The sequence below is a fragment of the Raphanus sativus genome, chromosome 1 (genome assembly GCF_000801105.2).
Source record: "Raphanus sativus cultivar WK10039 chromosome 1, ASM80110v3, whole genome shotgun sequence".
NCBI lineage: Eukaryota > Viridiplantae > Streptophyta > Magnoliopsida > Brassicales > Brassicaceae > Raphanus > Raphanus sativus.
Window position 1 is genome coordinate 19,752,706 of NC_079511.1, and position 20,385 is coordinate 19,773,090.

The following is a 20,385-nucleotide window of genomic DNA, read 5'->3' on the forward strand; positions in this document are numbered from 1 at the left end:
AAAGTTTGTTTGATTGTGGTGAGGTGGTGGAAGAGAAAGCCTGCTGGCCGAAGAGAAATCCGACCTTTGAGGTGGTTAAGGCGGGTTCCCCTTTGAAATCTCTTATCTCTCTCTCTTGCTCATTTGTGTTCACTTGGATTATCTCATTGGGTGATCTTGTTTGCTCTCTTAGAACTTTGGGAGGAACTCTCTTGTGTGATTACCAAAAACTCGAGTGAAACACGTGTGTGGGTGAGATAAACACCTGAGAGTGTGAGGCTTTTACTCTAACTTTGCCTTGTTTAAGTTTTCAGGAAACCATGGGCAGTGAAGAAGAAAGAAACAGACCCGGAAATTCTTTTTCCGGATTATCTAACTTGCAGATGCGTGCTCTCAATGATTCTATGTCTAACTTGTTGAATACAGGTTTGGAGGCAATCCATCTTAGGCTGGATGAACTTCAGGGCCGACCAGCTCAGTCCCAAACCAGAACCAGGCGTGACCGCCCAAGGAGACACATCTGGTCCGATCTTGAGATCAGAGATGAGTCCTATGATGATGATCAGTCCATCAACCGACCAAGGAGAGCTCCTAGACAACAGAACCAAGGTGATGTCAATCCATTTGGTAGAAATGAAAGAACTGATAATGGATTGGGTGGTTTGAAATTGAAAATTCCAAGTTTTGATGGCAAGAATGATCCGGATGCCTTTCTTGAATGGAAAAGAAAGATTGAACTTGTTTTTGATTGTCAAAACTTTTCTGATATTAAAAAGGTTAGACTTGCTGCTGCTGAGTTTACTGGCTATGCTATTAACTGGTATAATCGAGTTGTGACTAGCAGGAGAAGAGCAGGTGTGGCGCCAGTTGTTACATGGGATGAGCTTTCCATGCTGATGCGGAGACGCTTTGTTCCCGACCATTACCACAGAGATCTACACCATAAACTCAGGCGTTTGCTTCAAGGTTCTAAGTCAGTTGAGGACTACCACCAGGAAATGGAGACCTTGATGATCAAGCCTGATGTAGATGAGCCCTTAGACGCCACCATGGCTAGATTTCTCACCGGGCTCAACCGAGACATACAAGACCGCATGGAGCTGGAAGACTATGACAGCATGGAACAGATGCTACACAAGGCCGTGCTGATTGAACAACAACTCAAGAGAAAAGGTCTCTCCAAACCGACCTTTGCTTCAAAACCAACCTTTGCTTCCAAGCCAAACTATCAAGACAAGGGTAAGTCTTCTTCCACAACAAATAATGCTTTTAAAACTGATGTCCCTGCTCGTTTTGACAAAGGAAAAGCAGTTGAGAATCCTAGCCGTGCAAGAGACATCAGGTGCTTCAAGTGTCAAGGTCTTGGCCACTATGCCAACCGATGTCCAAACCAAAAGGTGATGGTGCTCTTGGAGAATGGAGAAGTTGAATCTGAAGAAGACAAGGAGGATCTCGGACCAGTTTATGATACTGATGATGAGGAAGAAGCACTTGACTTCCCAGTTCATGGCCCCCTTCTTGTTACTAGAAAGACTTTGGACGACACCTTTGATCCCATCCTTGATGAGGAGGCCGATGGCGTGATCGATGAGTTTTGCTCGACCTTTGTGGAGAGCTCTGGTCCGATCTATGATGAGGATGTTCTTGATGAGCCAAGCCAAGGTTCACTACTGGTTACTAGGCGTACCTTGAGTGTCCAACCCAAATCCAATGAAAAAGAACAAAGGGAGAATCTCTTTCACTCTAGATGTCTCATTTCTGATAAAGTTTGTTCTTTGATTATTGATGGAGGCAGTTGCACTAATGTGGCCAGTGACACTCTTGTAAAGAAACTTGGGCTTGTTACTCGGCCTCTTTCTCGTCCTTTCAGGTTAGAGTGGCTCAATGAGGCTGGAGAACAGTATGTGAAGGAGCAAGTCACAGTTCCACTCTCCATTGGTCGATATGAGGATGAGGTTGTATGCAATGTGCTTCCCATGGATGCTTGCCATGTTCTCTTGGGCCGACCTTGGCAATTTGACAAGAAGGCAGTGCATGATGGCTTCACAAACAGGCACTCGTTTGATCACAAAGGAAAGAAGATCACTTTGGTGCCTTTGTCACCTTCGGAAGTCCATCAAGACCAGGTCCAACTTAGGAAGAACCGAGACCAAGACTCTAAGGCTGATAAACCTGAGACAAGTACCAGAAACTCCAACTTCTTTGTCAAAGAAAGTCAGGTAAGGAAGTCTCTTTGCTCTCAAAAACCATTTCTCTTACTTATTTATAAAGAGTCTCTTTTGGCCTCATCTTCTTCTGACCTTGCACCGGAGATTCCGAGTGAATTTTTAGGTATCTTGCAGGATTATTCTGATGTGTTTCCAGAAGAAAATCCAAAAGGATTGCCACCAGTAAGAGGCATTGAGCATCAGATTGATCTTGTCCCGGGCGCATCTCTTCCGAACCGACCAGCGTACCGCACCAATCCGGTCGAGACCAAGGAGCTGGAGAAACAGATCAACGACCTGCTTGAGAAGGGATACATCAGAGAGAGTCTCAGTCCCTGTGCAGTGACTGTTCTACTCGTACCAAAGAAGGATGGCTCCTGGAGGATGTGTGTGGACTGCCGGGCCATAAACAACATCACGGTAAAGTATCGACATCCTATCCCTCGCCTTGATGATATGCTTGATGAACTTCATGGTTCTAAGTACTTTTCTAAGATAGATTTGAAAAGTGGCTATCATCAGATTAGGATGAAAGAAGGTGATGAATGGAAAACGGCCTTTAAAACAAAACTAGGTTTGTATGAGTGGCTTGTCATGCCCTTTGGTCTCACAAATGCACCTAGTACTTTCATGCGCCTAATGAATCATGTCTTGAGGTCTTTTATTGGTCATTTTGTTGTGGTTTACTTTGATGACATTCTTATTTACAGCAAAAGCCTTGATGAGCACAAACAGCACCTGAAATCTGTTCTTGAAGTCCTTAGAAAGGAACATTTGTTTGCTAACCTTGGAAAATGTTCTTTTGGCACAGATCATGTGGTCTTTCTAGGTTTTGTTGTAGGTGCAGATGGCTTGAGAGTGGACGAGCAGAAGGTCCAAGCAATCCGAGACTGGCCCATTCCGAAAACCATTAGTGAAGTGAGAAGCTTCCATGGCCTTGCCGGTTTCTATAGGCGTTTTGTTCAAAACTTCAGTACCTTGGCCGCTCCTCTCACTGAAGTGATCAAGAAGAACGTGGGGTTCAAATGGGGACCAGCTCAAGAAGAAGCATTCGAAATCCTTAAAGGGAAGTTGACTAATGCCCCTTTACTTGTACTTCCAGATTTTTCTAAAGCTTTTGAGATCGAATGTGATGCTTCTGGTGTTGGTATTGGTGCTGTGTTGATGCAGGAAGGAAAACCAGTAGCTTATTTCAGTGAAAAGCTTGGTGGTGCCATGCTCAACTACCCCACATACGACCAGGAACTCTATGCCTTAGTGAGAGCCCTTCAAACGTGGCAGCACTATCTTTGGCCTAAGGAGTTCATCATCCACACTGACCATCAGTCTCTAAGACATCTTAAGGGTCAGCAGAAGCTCAACAAGAGGCATGCTCGTTGGATGGAGTTCATTGAAACATTCCCTTATGTGATCAAGTACAAACAAGGTAAGGAGAATGTTGTGGCTGATGCATTGTCTCGAAGGTATACTCTTCTTTCAGCCCTTGAGACTAAATTGCTTGGTTTTGAATTTATCAAGGACCTTTATGCCTCTGATCAGGATTTTAAAGAGATTTTTCGAAAATGCACCAAGGTTGCTTATGGGAAATACTTTCAAAGTTCTGGTTTCTTATTCTTTGATAACCGTTTGTGTGTGCCCCAATGTTCTTTGAGGGAGTTGTTTCTCAGGGAAGCTCATGGAGGAGGACTTATGGGACACTTTGGTGTCAAGAAGACTTACAAGGCTGTTCATGACCACTTCTATTGGCCGAGTTTGATGAAAGATGTTGAGAGGATCTGTAGCCGATGTGTGGTGTGCAAGAAGTCTAAGCCTAAAGCATCAAACCACGGTTTGTACTCAGCTCTACCCATTCCCTCTCATCTTTGGGTAGACATTTCTATGGATTTTGTGCTTGGTTTGCCTAGGTCCAAAGCTGGACGAGATTCTATCTTTGTGGTTGTTGATAGGTTCTCAAAAATGGCTCATTTCATTCCTTGTCACAAAACTGATGATGCTGTGCAAGTTGCAGATTTATTCTTTAAGGAAGTTGTTAGATTGCATGGAATGCCTAAGACCATTGTCTCTGATCGTGATGCTAAGTTCCTTAGCTATTTTTGGAAGACCTTGTGGTCTAAGCTAGGTACTAGATTGATGTTTTCTACAACTTGTCATCCGCAAACTGATGGGCAAACTGAAGTAGTTAATCGAACCTTGTCTGCTTTGCTTAGATCTTTGGTTAAAAAGAATCTTAAGACTTGGGAAGAATGTTTGCCTCATGTTGAGTTTGCTTACAATCATGCATTGCATTCAGCTAATAAGTTTTCTCCTTTTGAGGTTGTTTATGGATTTAATCCTTTGTCTCCACTTGATCTTTTACCTTTGCCTTTGAGTGAACGAGTTAGTACAGATGGCAAGAGGAAGGTGGACACGATCAAGAAGCTGCATGAACAGGTCCGGGCCAACATTGAAGCCAAGACCAAAGGCTACAAACGACTTGCAGACAAGAAGAGAAAAGAAATGATCTTTCAGGAAGGTGATCTTGTTTGGGTCCATTTGAGGAAGGAACGATTCCCGGAACAAAGGAAGTCCAAACTCATGCCCCGGGTCGATGGTCCATTCCAGATTCTCAAGAAACTCCATGACAATGCTTACCAGCTTGATCTTCAGGGTAAGTATGATATCTCTTCAAGTTTCAATGTTTCTGATTTATCTCCTTTTCTTGCAGATGATCCGGATTTGTGGTCAAATCCTTTTGAAGAGGGAGGGAATGATGGAACCCAGGACCTGGACCAGGACTTGGAGCAGACTCAGGACGATCAAATCAGCCCAACTGAGGTTCAACCATTCAGCCGTACCAGATCAACGGACAAAGCCGTGTACCGGATCGACCCGAGTGCACCCGGACGCAACCTAAGGATGGATTCACGACCTGATGACCGAATCAGCCGACCCACAAGCGTTCTTCCCCGACCCATTCGTCATTCTAGAGCCAACAGTCAAGTCAGAACCCATGATCACCGAGATGAACCTGATTCCGGACTTAGCCATTCTTTTCTGGCCCGTTTGGGACGCACCGCACACCCGGATCAGGCTGATCTCGACTCTTCCGACCACTTTGATGATTTTATGATGATCGATGCATCCAACTTCTCCAAAGGGATGTTACTTAGGCTCTCTGAAGATTTGGGTCGAGCTATCTCTTCATCCGTTCATAGATCATCGAAGATCAAGCATGCGGGCAGCCTTGCGTCCGTTCTTCTCCTTACCGCGGACGACCTGATCAACACAGAATGAACCTGGACACATTATGAACCTGGACAGTCAAATGAACCTTGCCAAGTCTTCATCAATTTCCGCCATTGACTGGTCTTGGTCCAAGTTCAGAAATCTATGTCTTGTTTTCATTAATTTATATTTTCTATGTTGTCTTTTCCAACATTTCTCTTTATGTTTTCTTTGACTCACAAAACTATATATATGTGATGTCTCTCATAAATAAATCATCAACGATTTTTGCTTTGCTTATTGAGTCTTCTCTCATTGTTCTTTGTCTCAAGAACATTCATAGTTTGCTTGGTGAGGTTATCTCCGAGTGAAACACCTTCGTTGTGTTGGACCGGTGCGTCACATCCGGTAACCTTCGAAACTCTGGTAGTATCTTTGGGCTTCCGCAACCCTTAGTGTCACCCTTCGATCCACTAGTTCTCAATCCACTCGGATCTGAGTTCATATCATCCGTACCGGCAGAGTGATCCTTACTTAGGTTCTATCACCTTACCTAGGCCCGGAGCCAGCCTGCGTCTGTACATGTTAAGGCCCTGGACACTCCTCCTATGATAGATCGAACCCAGGAGCGCAACACCACCAACGGCTGCGCTTAAACCAACTGAGCTACCACATCCGTGGTTCTTTTCTCTTCTTGCTCTCTTTTCTTCTCTCTGGTCACGTTCAAAAAATGATGAAGAAATGGAAGGGCTGACCTTTCTTTTATAATGGAACCAGGTGAATAGGTTTGTGACAGCTGCCCCACCATTTCTCTTTGATCACCACGTAGAAACAATGACTAAGTGATTTTCTTCCTCTCCAAATTGGCCACATTTCCAAAACAATGACTAAGCTAAGTCATTTGCTTCCAAGTTGGCCACGTGATAATCACAACATGAGTAAGCATATTATTTCTTTTCTTTCTTTCTTGTTTAGCCACGTAGCTCTCCTTTTCTCCTCTTTTGACCACGGTAGCATGCATTTGTGCATGATAATTAAATTATCATCACCCTTGACACGTTCAATTAATCCATCTAGACTTGGTGACCACAACTCCAACATCATTGGTCACCTTCAACTTAAAACAAATAGCTTAATTATCCAATTAAGCTACTAACTTATTTTTAGTGCATCAATCGCTTCTCATCTTTAGCTCCATATTTTTGTCTTCACAAAAATTTATTTTCGAGAAATAAATTACGAACTCGTAATAAATTCCCAAAATAAACTATTTGAATTATTTATTTAAAAATAATTCTTTTTATGAAGACAGGGTATTACAACACCAATCCACACTTTGGTCTGCCTCTGCCAGGGACGGACGTAGAAAATAATTTAACTAGTTCTACAATTTATATATACCTATATGTATATTTATTAAAATATTAAATAGAATTTATTTCTTTAAAATATATTTATTTTTAAAATATATTCGTCAATACAAGTTTAAATTTTATAAATTTCAGAAAATAGATCGTATAAAAATAATTTTTATATTAAAACTTCCATATAAATATTCACTTTTCAATTACACATTCAAATACTTCTTGCATGAGAGAGACTTTATCCTTGCAATTTGTCCTTCTTACCTTCAAATATACAATTACATATTTTTATCTTCTTCTCTATCCAAACTTAACTAACCTCTAACTAGATAAAAAAATAAAACAATTAAAAAGACACAAAAAAATATTCTCTCTCTTCTATTCTCACTTTTCCCAATTCTCTATCCCTAATCTTGCTGATCCCATGTCTTCCTCTCCCTCTAGTTGCAGAACATTAAGAGTCTGTTGGAAATGATGTTTGATGATGTCTTGTAAAGTAAAGAGAAAGCTGTTACGAAGAGATGAATTGTTTTGATTCGGCAGAAGTTACGGTGCAGAGGCGGCACTGGACCACCACACCACCACCGCGAACTCTGGAAGCCGAAGCTTCAATGGGGTGAACTTAGATCTCGTTAGAACCTCAAATGAGAATTTCTTCACAATTTGGAAAACATGTTCCTGAATAAATGATTATTTTCAATTGTGCTTCAAATCTTTAAATAGTGCAGAAAGTTCCTCTTTAATCAACCTCTAATTTAAACCTACTCATAATTGCATAATGGTCATTTGTCTTCTGATTTCTTTCAATTCTGGCACATATATTTGAATATGCATAAATTATCTCTTCAATTAAGTGAAAACTTCCAATTGTGAATTTTAACCCAAATGAATACACTAATTCAATATATACACTAAATGAATACCTTGGACACGAACCCACTTATCCCAAACGCATCCACATCATTTTTATTTACAGTTAACATACATCACAAAAAAATTGTCTACTAAATTAATAATAAATTTAATTATATATATATATATATATATGAAACTAATATATTTTAAGAATATATTATCTACTAAAACTTGTCCAGGAAATTAAATTCATGAGATAATATATATTATAACTTGTATATAACATTTTTCCTTGTTTCTTTCATTCATCATCCATGTCTACATCTTATTTTTGTTAACTTCTTTTTGTACACGTCCACATTCGTCTATCCACATTTTTCATGTCCATGCATTTTATATAATTCTTAAAATATATATCTGAAAATAGATGTTAAAGTATGGAGTAAATAATTTAATATTTATTGTAATGGTTAGATTTGTTTTATATTTCTTAGAATTGGAGAAGTAAAACAAATAAAACACAAGATAAAACAATAATACCATTAAAATAATTCAAATTCTCAATAAATAACCATTAACTCACGCCAATAGTCTTTTTTATTCAGAAACAAAAAAGCTACAACTACCTTAGGATCTAAAAGCATTATTGAAACCCTGTGGTTTAAAATCAATATCATTAATTTATAAATATAAATAACAAAAATGTGTCCTAAAGAGAAATCAACTCAAGCAAAATGTGATTGAAAGTGTAGCAACAAATTAAAAAATGCTTTGTGGGTTCAAATTCTTAGAGGGTGAAGCACAACTTATTCGTTTGAACCATAAGATCTACACGATAATACATGTCTGTTTACATCATAAGAGACTTATATTTACTATGTGGCACATGCCACACCTATCCACACCTCGGCCAGCCTTTGCAAGAGACGGATCTAGAAAATAATTTAACTATTAGCACAATTTATATATCTATATGTATATTTATTAAAATATTAATATAATTTATTTCATTAAAATATATTAGTCACAACAACTTTACTTTTTTAATTTCAAAAAATAGATCTTATAAGAAGTAATAAATAGTTTTTACAATTTAAATGTTCCATTTTAATTAATATTATAAAATTACATAAAGAAAATAATATTTTTCTTACAAGATATATTTATTTTTATTTTTTATTTTTTTATCTAAGTACGGAAAATATTAATAAAAATAAATTCTTGCGTAGATTTAAATAAAGTATATTTTTATTTGTAAAAAGTTACATTAGAGATAGGAAAGTAAAGAACAATAGTAAAAGAAAGAAAACTAATTGTAGGTGATAGAATAAATGAAAAAGAGAATGGTGAATGAAAGTATAGAAACAAATTAAAAAACATTTCATTGGCTCGAACTTAGTGAGGGTGGGGCACAACTTATCGTTTGAACCATAAGATCTACACGTTAATACATGTTTGTTTACGTCATAAGAGACTTATATTATTTAGTATGTAGCACATGTCACACCTATTTACACATGGGTTTGGGGTCTGCATCTGCCAGGGATATGAACCTATTTCATTAAATTATTCTTTTTACAAAATAGATCATATAAAAGAAATAAATAAATTTTATAATTTTAAATGTTCCATTTTAAGTAATATTATAAAATTAAATATAGAACATATAAAAGAAATAAATAAATTTTATAATTTTAAATGTTCCATTTTAAGTAATATTATAAAATTACATATAGAACATAATATTTTCATTACAAAAATTGATTTGTTAATTTTTTTAGTTTAACCTAAGTACTGAAAATACTATGAAAAATAAATTCTAGAGTAAATTTAAATAATTTATATATTTATTTTATAAGAAGTTATATTAGAGATAGGAAAGAAAAGAAAATAATAGTAAAAAAAAAGAAAAATTAAGTGTAGGTAACAAATAAATAAAAATGAGAAAGGTGATAGAAAGTGTAGAAACAAATTTAAAAAAACCCTTCGTGAGCTCGAACTCAGAGAGGGTGATCCAACTTATTACATGAACCATAAAATCTACACGATAATACATGTTTGTTCACGTCATAAGAGATTTATATTATTTAGTATGTGACACATGCCACACCTAGGTCCGCTCTTGCTAGGTGCAGACCTAGGAAATAATTTAACATGTCGTACAATTTATATATATATATATATATATATATATATATATATATATATATATATATATGTGTGTGTGTGTGTGTGTGTGTATTGTAGATTTATTAACATATTAAATTGAATTTATTTCATTAAATTATATTTAATTTATAAAAAAATACATTAGTCACTACAAGTTTACATTTTATAAATTTCAGAAATAGATCATATAAAAAGAAATAAATATTTTTTTTATAATTTAAATGTTCTGTTTTAATTAATATTATAAATTTACATTAAGAACATAATATTTTCTTACAATAATATATTTATTAATTTTATTTTTATTTTTATCTAAGTACTGAAAATTTTATTAAAAGTAACTTTTAGAGTAAATTTAAATAGATTATGTTTTTGTTTTGTAAAAAGTTACATTAGAGCTATGAAAGAAAAGAAAACAATAGTAAAAAATAAAAATAATTGTAGGTAATAGAATAAATGTGAAAGAGAAAGGAGATTGAAAGTATAGAAACAAATTAAATAATACGCTTCATGAGCTCGAATTCAGAGAGTGTGGAGACACAACTTAAGTGTTTGAACCATAAGAACTACACGATAATAACTTATATTATTTAGTATGTGGCACATGCGACACCCTATCTAGATATGGATCCACCCCTACTACAGACAACATCAGAGTTTTCAACTTATCCATTCGCAAGTAGATCAAAAATAGTTTCAATCATGTTCAAAACATTTCACAACCATCTCCGCATTTGGAGTCGAAAATCCTCATCAAGATTTCATTCCTATAAATCATTATCACATCTTATAATATGTTGACAAACTTTATAAATTTATAAACTTTTTAAGGGTTTATAAAATCAGTTTATACGGATTTATAAATTATGTTATAAGGATTTATAAATCATTTTATATATATTCATAAATTATTTCTATGGATTTATAAAAAGACATTAGTTCTACGATATACTATTCCGGTTTTTATTATATTATCAATTTTTGTGATGAATCCACATCCTTCGTAGTATGTAGTAGATTGTTACATGGTTATTCATTTCATTTCTTTCTCAATATAAATATTCAAAATACCTATTTTTAATTAATCATTATCAATGTTTAACAGCAATTGATATTTTTCAATGTACAAATATTGCAGAATGAAATACTATCTTCCATCGCAATGGTTTTCGTAATTTTGTCTATCTTTCTTTCAAAACATAAATTTCTTGCTTCAAATTAGTAAAAAGGTAGACATTTTGAGAGAAGTGAAAAGTCTTTATTTTTCTATTATGGAGAAACATGAATGTGCTCATCTTTGAAGACGTGGTATTTGAAGTTGATGAAATGGTTAAGAAAGCATTCTCGGGCATGGAGGATGGTGTCAGACTCAAATCATTGATTCCCATGGTCACCAATATCTTAGAAATTAAGTGGAGATTGCAAAGACTGGATGGGATCCTCCTGAAAATGGTTGGTTATAATGTGACATAGGTGTGGATCCATGTTCAACGAAGTGTCTTTGTTACTGAGGAATAAAAGAAGGGAAGTCATGTCCGGACAGTGTGGTCGGGTGGTAAGGGGAAGGGGCTGGGACGTTAACACGTTTCAGGTTCGCATCCACCTGTTGTGCGAAACTAAGTCACATTGCTTCTAGACACTTACACGGATATGAGCTCATGCTTTAAGACCTATTTGCATACCTGAAGAGAGGGTCTATCCGTGGGCTACACATTTCCTTAGAGATTAGTCTGTGTTTTTTCATAGGTCCGAGATACCCTCAAGTTAATAAAAAAGTCATGCTCAAGAGTTCAAGCCAATGTAATGAATCGTTAAATTAAAAGCATGGCTAGTCTTAGGCCATCAAAGATTATTTTTAGAGTGGAGGTCAAAAATCTTTTGGGAGCAGTCACATAAGTTCCCGTTTGACCGTTCTTCAAGTGGATCTCAAATAAGATCTAAAGTTCTTTTCATTGTTTGAGTCAGTAGAAGATGGAAAATGTTAAGCGATATATGAATATTCTAGCAAATCTAATTGCCAAAAGTGTCATCTCCATGAAACGTCAATTTTCGGTTAAGTTGCAGGGGTCTACCTTTATTTTTGGTTAAATTGCAAGGTTTAGCCTTTTTTTGTTATATGATTGATTTAGATTCTTGTATTGATTTATATAATGGTTGTATCATGAAAATTACAAATGAAATGAATAATCAATACAGTTGACTAGCTGACTACTTGTTTGCGCATTCAGTGGATAAAAGGCTCAATTTTTTAAAAAAATTGGTATAATTAATTGCTTCATATTAATTTTCATTTTACAGTTTAAAATTGATTTGATTTTAATTATGTTTTCAACGCATTTTTATAGTTTTTTCAATCTTAGTTTAATTTTTTAGTTTATTAATTAAGATATAGAATAATAGATTAATTAAGAATAAAATAATAAATTTAATGATTTTATAATTTGTACAAAAATAACTAAACAACAAGCGTAATCAATTCCGAGTGCTGCGACGAATCCCTAGTAAGTAGTAACCGAGTCTGATGCGTATGCTCAGGCCCAATTACTCAGAAAGGCCCAATTACATCACCAATTTGGCGCGAAAATCTCCCGCCTAAATCGACTATAGAACCTGGTAACTGAGTGTCACTGTGCCCTAGTTTCCCTGGTTACCATTATCGAGAGAGAAAGAGAGAGAGAGAGAAAGGATAGAAATGGCGGGAGAAGATTCAGACAACCAGCCGTCGTCGCCAGGTTCACCTTCCTCCGCTGGGTTCAACACCGACCAGTTACCTTTCAGCACGAGCCAGAACTCGGAGAATTTCTCCGACGAAGAAGCCGAGGTAGATCCGCAAATCATAAGAGATGAGCCTGACGAGCCGGTGGACGAGGAAGAGGAAGAAGATGGTGAAGATCTCTTCAACGATAACTTCCTCCAGTAAGCACTCATAAAATTAGTTTTTTTTTTTTAATTTTTTTTTTGGTAAATTGTTTTTATATATATTTACTGTGGAAAATTGACAGAGACTATGGAAAAAGAGGGGAGCAAGATCAGTACGAGTCTGTTGGATTGGATGATTCGGTCGACGATGATAGGGATTCAGGTCAGATTGCGCTTGACCGTCGCGCCGCCGAGGCTGCCCTCGACGCTCGTGAAACTCGCTTCGCTAACCGCAAGCTTCCTCATCTTCTTCACGATAATGGTAACCCTAATCTCTTGTATCTTATTCACTAACTGCAATTTTGACCAAATCTGAAACCCTAATTTGGGACTGTGTATTACAGATTCAGATGATTGGAACTATAGACCTTCAAAGAGGGCTCGAGCTGCGGTTCCCCCAAGAGGCAGTGGTGGTGGTGGTGATCCTGATGGAAACCCAAGTTCCCCTGGGACATCACAGCCTGATGTTTCTATGACTGATCAAACAGATGACTATCAAGATGAGGTATTTTTTAATATATTGTGTCTTTCAACTTGAGAGGTGTTGGGTTTCATTCTATTACCAGTGCTTATCGTGTTTGCAATTCCATAAATATTAGGATGACAACGAAGATGAAGCAGAGTTTGAGATGTATCGGATCCAAGGAAGTCTGAGGGAATGGGTTATGAGAGACGAAGTGCGTCGTTTCATTGCCAAGAAGTTCAGAGACTTCTTGCTCACTTATGTGAAACCCAACAGTGAGAATGGAGAATATGTTCGTCTGATTAATGAAATGGTCTCAGGTACTTTCATCTTTGTTTTCTACTCCCTTTTGTACTTTTTAGATTTATAAGAATGAGTTTTCACCTTTTTGAACTGGTATATATATTTCATCTGTCTTATTTGCAGCTAATAAGTGCAGTCTAGAAATTGACTACAAAGAGTTCATACATGTCCACCCAAATATTGCCATCTGGCTAGCCGATGCTCCACAACCTGTTCTTGAAGTCATGGAGGAAGTTTCAGAAAAGGTCATCTTTGATCTGCACCCAAACTACAAGAATATTCACCAGAAGATTTATGTTCGTGTTACCAATCTACCAGTAAATGACCAGATTCGGAACATAAGGTAATTAATATGAGCTGAGCTGAACATACTGGTAGTGGTTAATTTGTAATTCATCCTCAAGATTTCAGCTTAACCATATTGATAGTGGTGAATTTGTAATTCATTCTCAAGATTTTAGCTTAACCTTTTTTTGTCGATGACTTTTCAGGCAGATTCATCTTAACACTATGATCCGCATTGGTGGAGTTGTCACGAGGCGTTCTGGGGTCTTTCCTCAGCTGCAGCAGGTGAAATATGACTGTAACAAGTGTGGAGCGGTTTTGGGACCTTTCTTCCAAAACTCTTATTCAGAAGTCAAAGTCGGTTCTTGTTCTGAATGCCAATCAAAAGGACCGTTTACTGTTAATGTCGAACAGGTAAGGATTCTACGGTCTTCTCTCTATCATTTTCCTTTGAATAAATAAGCTTCAGATTATGCTTTAAATTTAGAAATGTCAAGTTGAACACGCTGTTAATTACTCTCCTTGTTTCAGACAATATACAGGAACTATCAGAAGCTTACCATTCAAGAGAGTCCAGGAACAGTGCCTGCTGGACGACTTCCAAGACACAAGGAAGTTATCTTGCTGAATGACCTTATTGATTGCGCTCGTCCTGGAGAAGAAATTGTACGTTCATGTACCTTACTCTTCTAGAATACTTACACACCTGTATAGTGTATTTGATAGATGATTGATATTATCTTGCATGATATGTACTGCAGGAGGTTACTGGGATATATACCAACAATTTTGACCTGTCTTTGAACACAAAGAATGGTTTTCCTGTCTTCGCCACTGTGGTGGAAGCAAATTATGTTACAAAGAAGCAAGACCTCTTCTCTGCATACAAGCTAACCCAGGAAGACAAGACGCAAATTGAAGAGTTATCCAAGGATCCACGTATTGTTGAACGTGTAAGTTTGATAGATATTCTTGGAATTCCTTCAAAGTTAAGTTCATCCCAACTAATGTGATTTCAATTTCTCTCTCAGATCATTAAGTCAATTGCTCCGTCAATATATGGACACGAAGATATCAAAACAGCTATTGCTCTTGCGATGTTTGGAGGCCAGGAGAAAAACATTAAAGGGAAACACAGATTGCGTGGAGACATTAATGTACTTCTACTCGGAGATCCGGGAACAGCAAAATCACAATTTCTGAAGTAAGTGTGTATTTTTGGCAAATTGACTCTGTAGTGAATATTCCACTAATAGCAACTTTTTTCTCTAGATACGTAGAGAAAACGGGCCAGAGAGCCGTCTACACGACTGGAAAGGGAGCTTCTGCTGTTGGTCTGACTGCAGCAGTACACAAGGATCCAGTTACAAGGGAGTGGACGCTTGAAGGAGGAGCACTTGTACTTGCGGACCGAGGAATCTGTCTTATCGATGAGTTTGACAAGATGAATGACCAGGACAGGTGACAAAAATGCAACTAGTGTTAATTCACCTTTCTGGAGAAAGTGGCGCTGATATGTGTTTTTGTTACCAGGGTGAGTATCCATGAAGCCATGGAACAGCAGAGTATTAGTATATCAAAGGCAGGAATTGTTACTTCTCTTCAAGCCCGTTGCTCTGTTATTGCCGCAGCTAATCCAGTTGGTGGAAGGTACGGAAATAGCCAACTGAGCTACAAATTGTAGTCTGGATCTTGTTAATAAGTTTGTCATTGCAATTTTAGGTATGATTCATCCAAATCATTTGCACAAAATGTCGAGTTGACAGATCCTATCCTTTCTCGTTTTGATATCCTTTGTGTTGTCAAGGTACTTTTTTTTCTCTCGACCAATGCTTTTCATTCTTGTGATCATATCACCGATTGAGTTAACTATTTTTTGGTTATTGACATGACTGAAACCAATTGATGGTGCAGGATGTGGTTGACCCAGTGACAGATGAAATGCTTGCTGAATTTGTTGTCAATAGTCACTTCAAATCACAACCAAAAGGTGGTAAAATGGATGATAGTGAGCCTCAGGATGGCGTTCAGGGATCTAGCGGTTCTTCTGATCCCGAGGTTTGTGATTTTCACAGTATCTGCTGCTTTGAAGTTTCTATGTCTTTATGTCTCGATTGTGATGTTATTTCATCATACGTATGTATATACAGGTTCTTCCCCAGGACTTGCTGAGGAAATACTTAACATACTCGAAGTTGTATGTATTTCCAAAGCTGAGTGAAATAGATGCAAAGAAGTTAGAAACGGTTTATGCTAATCTAAGAAGAGAGTCAATGGTAAGTTTTCTTGATTTTAATTGATACTGTTAAGTTACCGTCTTTCTCAAATAGCATCCCTTCTAAATCTTTTGGTTCAGAACGGACAAGGAGTTTCTATTGCGACAAGGCACCTGGAGTCCATGATCCGAATGTCTGAAGCACATGCAAGGATGCACCTTAGACAGTATGTGACAGAGGAAGACGTTAACATGGCCATCAGAGTCCTGCTTGACTCTTTCATATCAACCCAGAAATTTGGAGTCCAGAGAACTCTAAGAGAGGTATGTAGATAAGTTAGTTGTGCACAAACATTTCAGTGGAGCTTATATGGATTATAAGATTTGAATTGATGAAAACTGGGTTATTCCATGTGCAGAGTTTCAAGCGATACATAACATACAAAAAGGACTACAACTCATTGCTGCTGGTTCTTCTGAAAGAGCTAGTGAAGAATGCTATGAAGTTTGAAGAAATCATTACGGGATCAAACTCGGGACCACCTTCTATCGAGGTTAAGATAGTGGAGCTGCAGACCAAGGTAATGTTCATATTGGCTATGCTGTTAGTTCTTAAAAGTCCATATGGATGGGGGTTATTATAAGATTAGAGGTATGCTGCTTTTAACTATTTACGTGTTACATTTGCAGGCCAACGAATACGACATTGCAGATCTAAGGCCGTTCTTTTCAAGCGCAGATTTTGCTAAAGCACATTTCGAGTTGGATCAGGTTCAAGGAGTGATCAAATGTCCTAGAAGGGTAGTCACTTGGTAAAACAAGAAATCAAATAAGCTTACAGCTACTTAAAAACCAATGTTTTATCATATTCTTGAGTTTTTCATTATAACATTCGGTGGATTATTAGAAGTTGTTTCGTTTTGTGTTGAAATTTAGCCTTGAAACCGTGGCACCAATATGAACTACCCAACCGGCTTTCAGTATGGTCAATGAAATCTTATTAATTTTGCTACTTTTAAAATCTTAGGACATAAAATGTTATATTTTAAACGGTCCTTTTATGACGTTAAAAAGGAAATAAAATAAAAAACTAATTTCCCTTCGTTACTATGTGCCAGCTGTACTTAAAAAGGAAATAAAATAAAAAACATAATCTTCATGAAGAAGATTATGTTTGTCGCGAGAAGTTTAAATAAATCGAAGTTAAAAAAGGAAAAAATTTATCTCCTTTCTGTAAAAGCAAAACCAACCGATGTTAAAAAAAAAAAAGCAAAACCAACCGACTTAGAAAATTACATGTACAGTATATATATACCAACCGCCTCGCACTTTGGGCTGTATTGCAAGTTCTATTTTGTTTTTTTTTCTTGTTATGATTTCTCTCTAGGGTTTCAGTGGGTCTTCGTCAAAATCAGAGATTTTTCAGTTTCTGATTCTTTTGTGGGCTTTGGGCAGATCAACTTGTGTAATTCGTGGACTGATTCTCCAAAAACAAACAATGGAACGCAACGAGGAAGAAGCTAGAAGAGCAATGGGTATCGCTGAGAAGAAAGTGTTAGAGAATGATTACTACGGAGCCAAAACATTTATTAACCAGGCAAAGCGTTTGTATCCAAATCTAGATGGTTTAAAACAAGCCTTGATTATGATCGATGTTTATATCTCTGCATCTACCAGCAGGGGAGGAAGAGAAGCTGATTGGTATGAGATTCTCGGTGTAGATCGCTTAGCTGATGACGAAACCGTCAAGAAGCAGTACAAGAAGTTAGCCCTTTTGCTTCATCCGGACAAGAACAAGTTAAACGGTGCAGAAGGCGCGTTTAAACTGGTTTTAGAAGCTTGGTCTCAGTTGTCGTCGTCTGGTCATCAAACCAAACATAAAAAGAGTGGATTTCAGAAGCCATCGCCCGAGCCAACTTCATCTAGCAAGCCGAAGCCGAAGCCGAAACCTAGGTATGAACCTCCACCGACTCCAAAGCCAAAGCCAAAGCCAGAGCCAAAGCCTAGGTATGAGCCTGAACTAACGCCTAAGTGTGAACCTACTTTTTGGACAGTGTGCAGTAGATGCAAGACATATTGTGAATTCTTGAGGGCTGATTACCTTAACGAGACAGTGTCTTGTCCAAACTGCTGTCGGAGATTCTTTGCGGTCGAGGTAACTCCAGAGATCATTAATGGAAGGCCATTCATCAGATTGAGTCCCTCTGAGGAAACTTTTCCTTCAACTTCAGCATACGATAGCAGGAAGTCTACAAGTCAAGCACACAAGAGATTGAAAAGATGGTTTGAGCCTAAGCTTGAGTCTGATTCTGTACCAAGAAAGGAGGAGAAAGTTCGTAACGTTACGTTTTGGACAGTGTGCAATAGATGCAAGACGTATTGTAGATTTGCCAGGTCTAGTTATGTTAACAAGATCTTGCCTTGTCCAAACTGTCGTCAAGATTTCGTTGCCAACGAGATTATTCCAGAGGTAGTCAATGGGAGTCCTGTCATCAAATTGAATGCACATTTTCGACCAACATGCAAAAGCGCAAGCGGTGCTTCTTCTTCTTCTACAAGAGCTTCAGCATCTGGTAGCGCAAAAGCTGCTAATACAGGACAGGAATCAGTGAAATATTGGTTTGGGGAGTCATAAGAATGTTGCTAGAGAGGCTTCAACAAGTGCAAATTCTACTCTTGAAACAGAGAGGATTTTCAAGAAACCAAAGAGAAGTAAGACGATCATAGTCCAGTTTCTTTTTTTTTTCTGTTACGTGGATTTGTTTTGTTCATTTTATGTTCGTTTTCTTTATTTAGGAAAAAAGCAACACCATGTTTATGGAAGTACACCAGTTCCAGGTTCTGCAATTTTCTATGTGGGATCATTATAAGCCATTGGACTTGTAATAAAAAATGTGAATACAAAGACATGGGTTTCAAATGGTGTAAGCCCAAGCAAATGTCAATTTAATGAGTAAGTGGCAATGTGGAGAGTCCTGCATCAGCCAGAAAGAGGAAGATTGAGCTGTTTATATATGACTATGTAGTATCATGGTTTAAACAGCTTGGAGAGAGAAAGGCTCCCCATGCGCACTGCCGCCACCGTCCGGTTCGGCGCGGTCTTGGGTTTTGGTGGAGGGTTTCCGGTCCAATAAGACTGTTTTTTTTTGACCAAGTTAAGCCCAACGTTTGACCCATTTAATTCTCAAAAAACAACATGCATTTTATTTTGAAACGACAAGTAGTTTGTCTAGAAAATAAAAACGACATGCAGTTTATCCTGTCGAGATATTTAAACGAGATAAGATCGAGAAGAACGAGTCTTGGAGAATAAGTTTTCGAAACTCAACTTCCCTCGATCTCCGCGAGATTTTCATCCACGTGCAGAGACTGTTGCGGAAAGAGGCTCGCTTCCGTCTCTTTAAATAGTGGTCTCCTCCTCTCTCATTTTTCACTCACTTTTCACATCGATATCACAGCAAAAAATCCCTTAGCGTAAGTCTTTAGTTTCGAGAGTGTTTCGTAGCTTTTATAGTTCGATAGGGCGTTCACGAGTGAAGCGTGAATCGTAGCTTTTATAGTTCGATAGGGTGTTCACGAGTGAAGCGTGAATCGTCGCCATGGTTTTATCCTGGGACTCTATATTCGTACAGTCCCGTCTCACTACGGAGCAAATATAAAGAGTTAAGGAAAGAGATATCATATCTCGACTCCATGAACATTTTCTTATCGGGTTTCATTTCGTCTTTACTTCCGTTTCTTTCCTTAACATCGCGTTTATTTATTATGGTTATTTCAATTCGAGTTTCCGGCTTCTACATTCTTAACTCTTTATCGCTTTCTGTCTAAAGCTTTAATCGGATTGAAAAACGATTTATGAAACGGTTTTTAAGGTTTTGTAAACGGTTCTAGAACGGGTTTGCGATCTGCTTTTTAGCACTTCCGCGAAGCGTCTCTTACCTATCTCAAAACGGTTTGTGTTTTGCTCTCTAGCACCATCCGCGAAACGTTTAAGATAGTTTGTTATTCAAAACGTTATGTATCCCAATCGTTTCCACGAACGCTTCATAAAGCGAGTTTGTGAAACGATCTAAAAGTCTACACAAACGGTTTCTGCGAACTCTTTGAGCGAGTTTGCAAAACGTTTTTTCAGACTTAAATCGATATGATTTGGTTCAAACACCAAAAATGAAAATCGATTTAGATTATTATTTTATTTTTATATTAATAATAATTATTTTTGTTGAATGGAGTACTAATCCGTTTTCATGTTTTCTCAACAGAAAAATGACGGATGCAAACAACACCCCAATTGACACCACCATCAACCAAACTCCACTCAACATGTCTGCACCTGACGCGACTATGACAACTGTTGGAACCATTGCGGGCACAACATCAACATCTGCTCCATTGGCAAATGTTACTGATGATACCACACGT

At 37.5% G+C, this 20,385-nt stretch overlaps 3 protein-coding genes across 4 annotated transcripts; all 3 read left to right on the plus strand.

Moving 5' to 3' along the window:
- The first annotated feature begins 299 nt into the window (after positions 1-299).
- On the plus strand, positions 300-7,374 carry LOC130497488 (uncharacterized). Its single transcript, XM_056990326.1, has 6 exons — positions 300-2,160; positions 2,998-3,278; positions 3,357-3,649; positions 3,854-4,014; positions 4,573-4,833; positions 7,298-7,374. Exons 1-6 carry the CDS (start codon positions 300-302, stop codon positions 7,372-7,374), a joined length of 2,934 nt encoding a protein of 977 aa, XP_056846306.1.
- Positions 7,375-12,417: 5,043 nt separating this feature from the next.
- LOC108811792 (DNA replication licensing factor MCM2) lies at positions 12,418-16,975 on the plus strand. The gene is made up of 17 exons (XM_018583887.2): positions 12,418-12,694; positions 12,781-12,959; positions 13,042-13,202; positions 13,297-13,480; positions 13,587-13,806; positions 13,955-14,162; positions 14,280-14,414; positions 14,510-14,701; positions 14,780-14,952; positions 15,021-15,209; positions 15,282-15,398; positions 15,471-15,555; positions 15,663-15,806; positions 15,899-16,024; positions 16,105-16,287; positions 16,383-16,544; positions 16,654-16,975. Exons 1-17 carry the CDS (start codon positions 12,471-12,473, stop codon positions 16,777-16,779), a joined length of 2,808 nt encoding a protein of 935 aa, XP_018439389.1. The 5' UTR covers positions 12,418-12,470; the 3' UTR covers positions 16,780-16,975.
- A 314-nt stretch (positions 16,976-17,289) lies between these two features.
- Positions 17,290-19,224, plus strand: LOC108858421 (uncharacterized). Of its 2 annotated transcripts, none has more exons than XM_018632350.2 (2): positions 17,290-18,675; positions 18,760-19,224. In XM_018632350.2, the coding sequence occupies exon 1, from the start codon at positions 17,462-17,464 to the stop codon at positions 18,596-18,598; it is 1,137 nt and encodes a 378-aa protein (XP_018487852.1). In that variant the 5' UTR covers positions 17,290-17,461; the 3' UTR covers positions 18,599-18,675; positions 18,760-19,224. The 2 variants fall into 2 exon arrangements, with proteins under 2 accessions (XP_018487852.1, XP_056843239.1); XM_056987259.1 differs by having other exon boundaries at positions 17,369-17,560; positions 17,644-19,224.
- Positions 19,225-20,385: the final 1,161 nt, after the last annotated feature.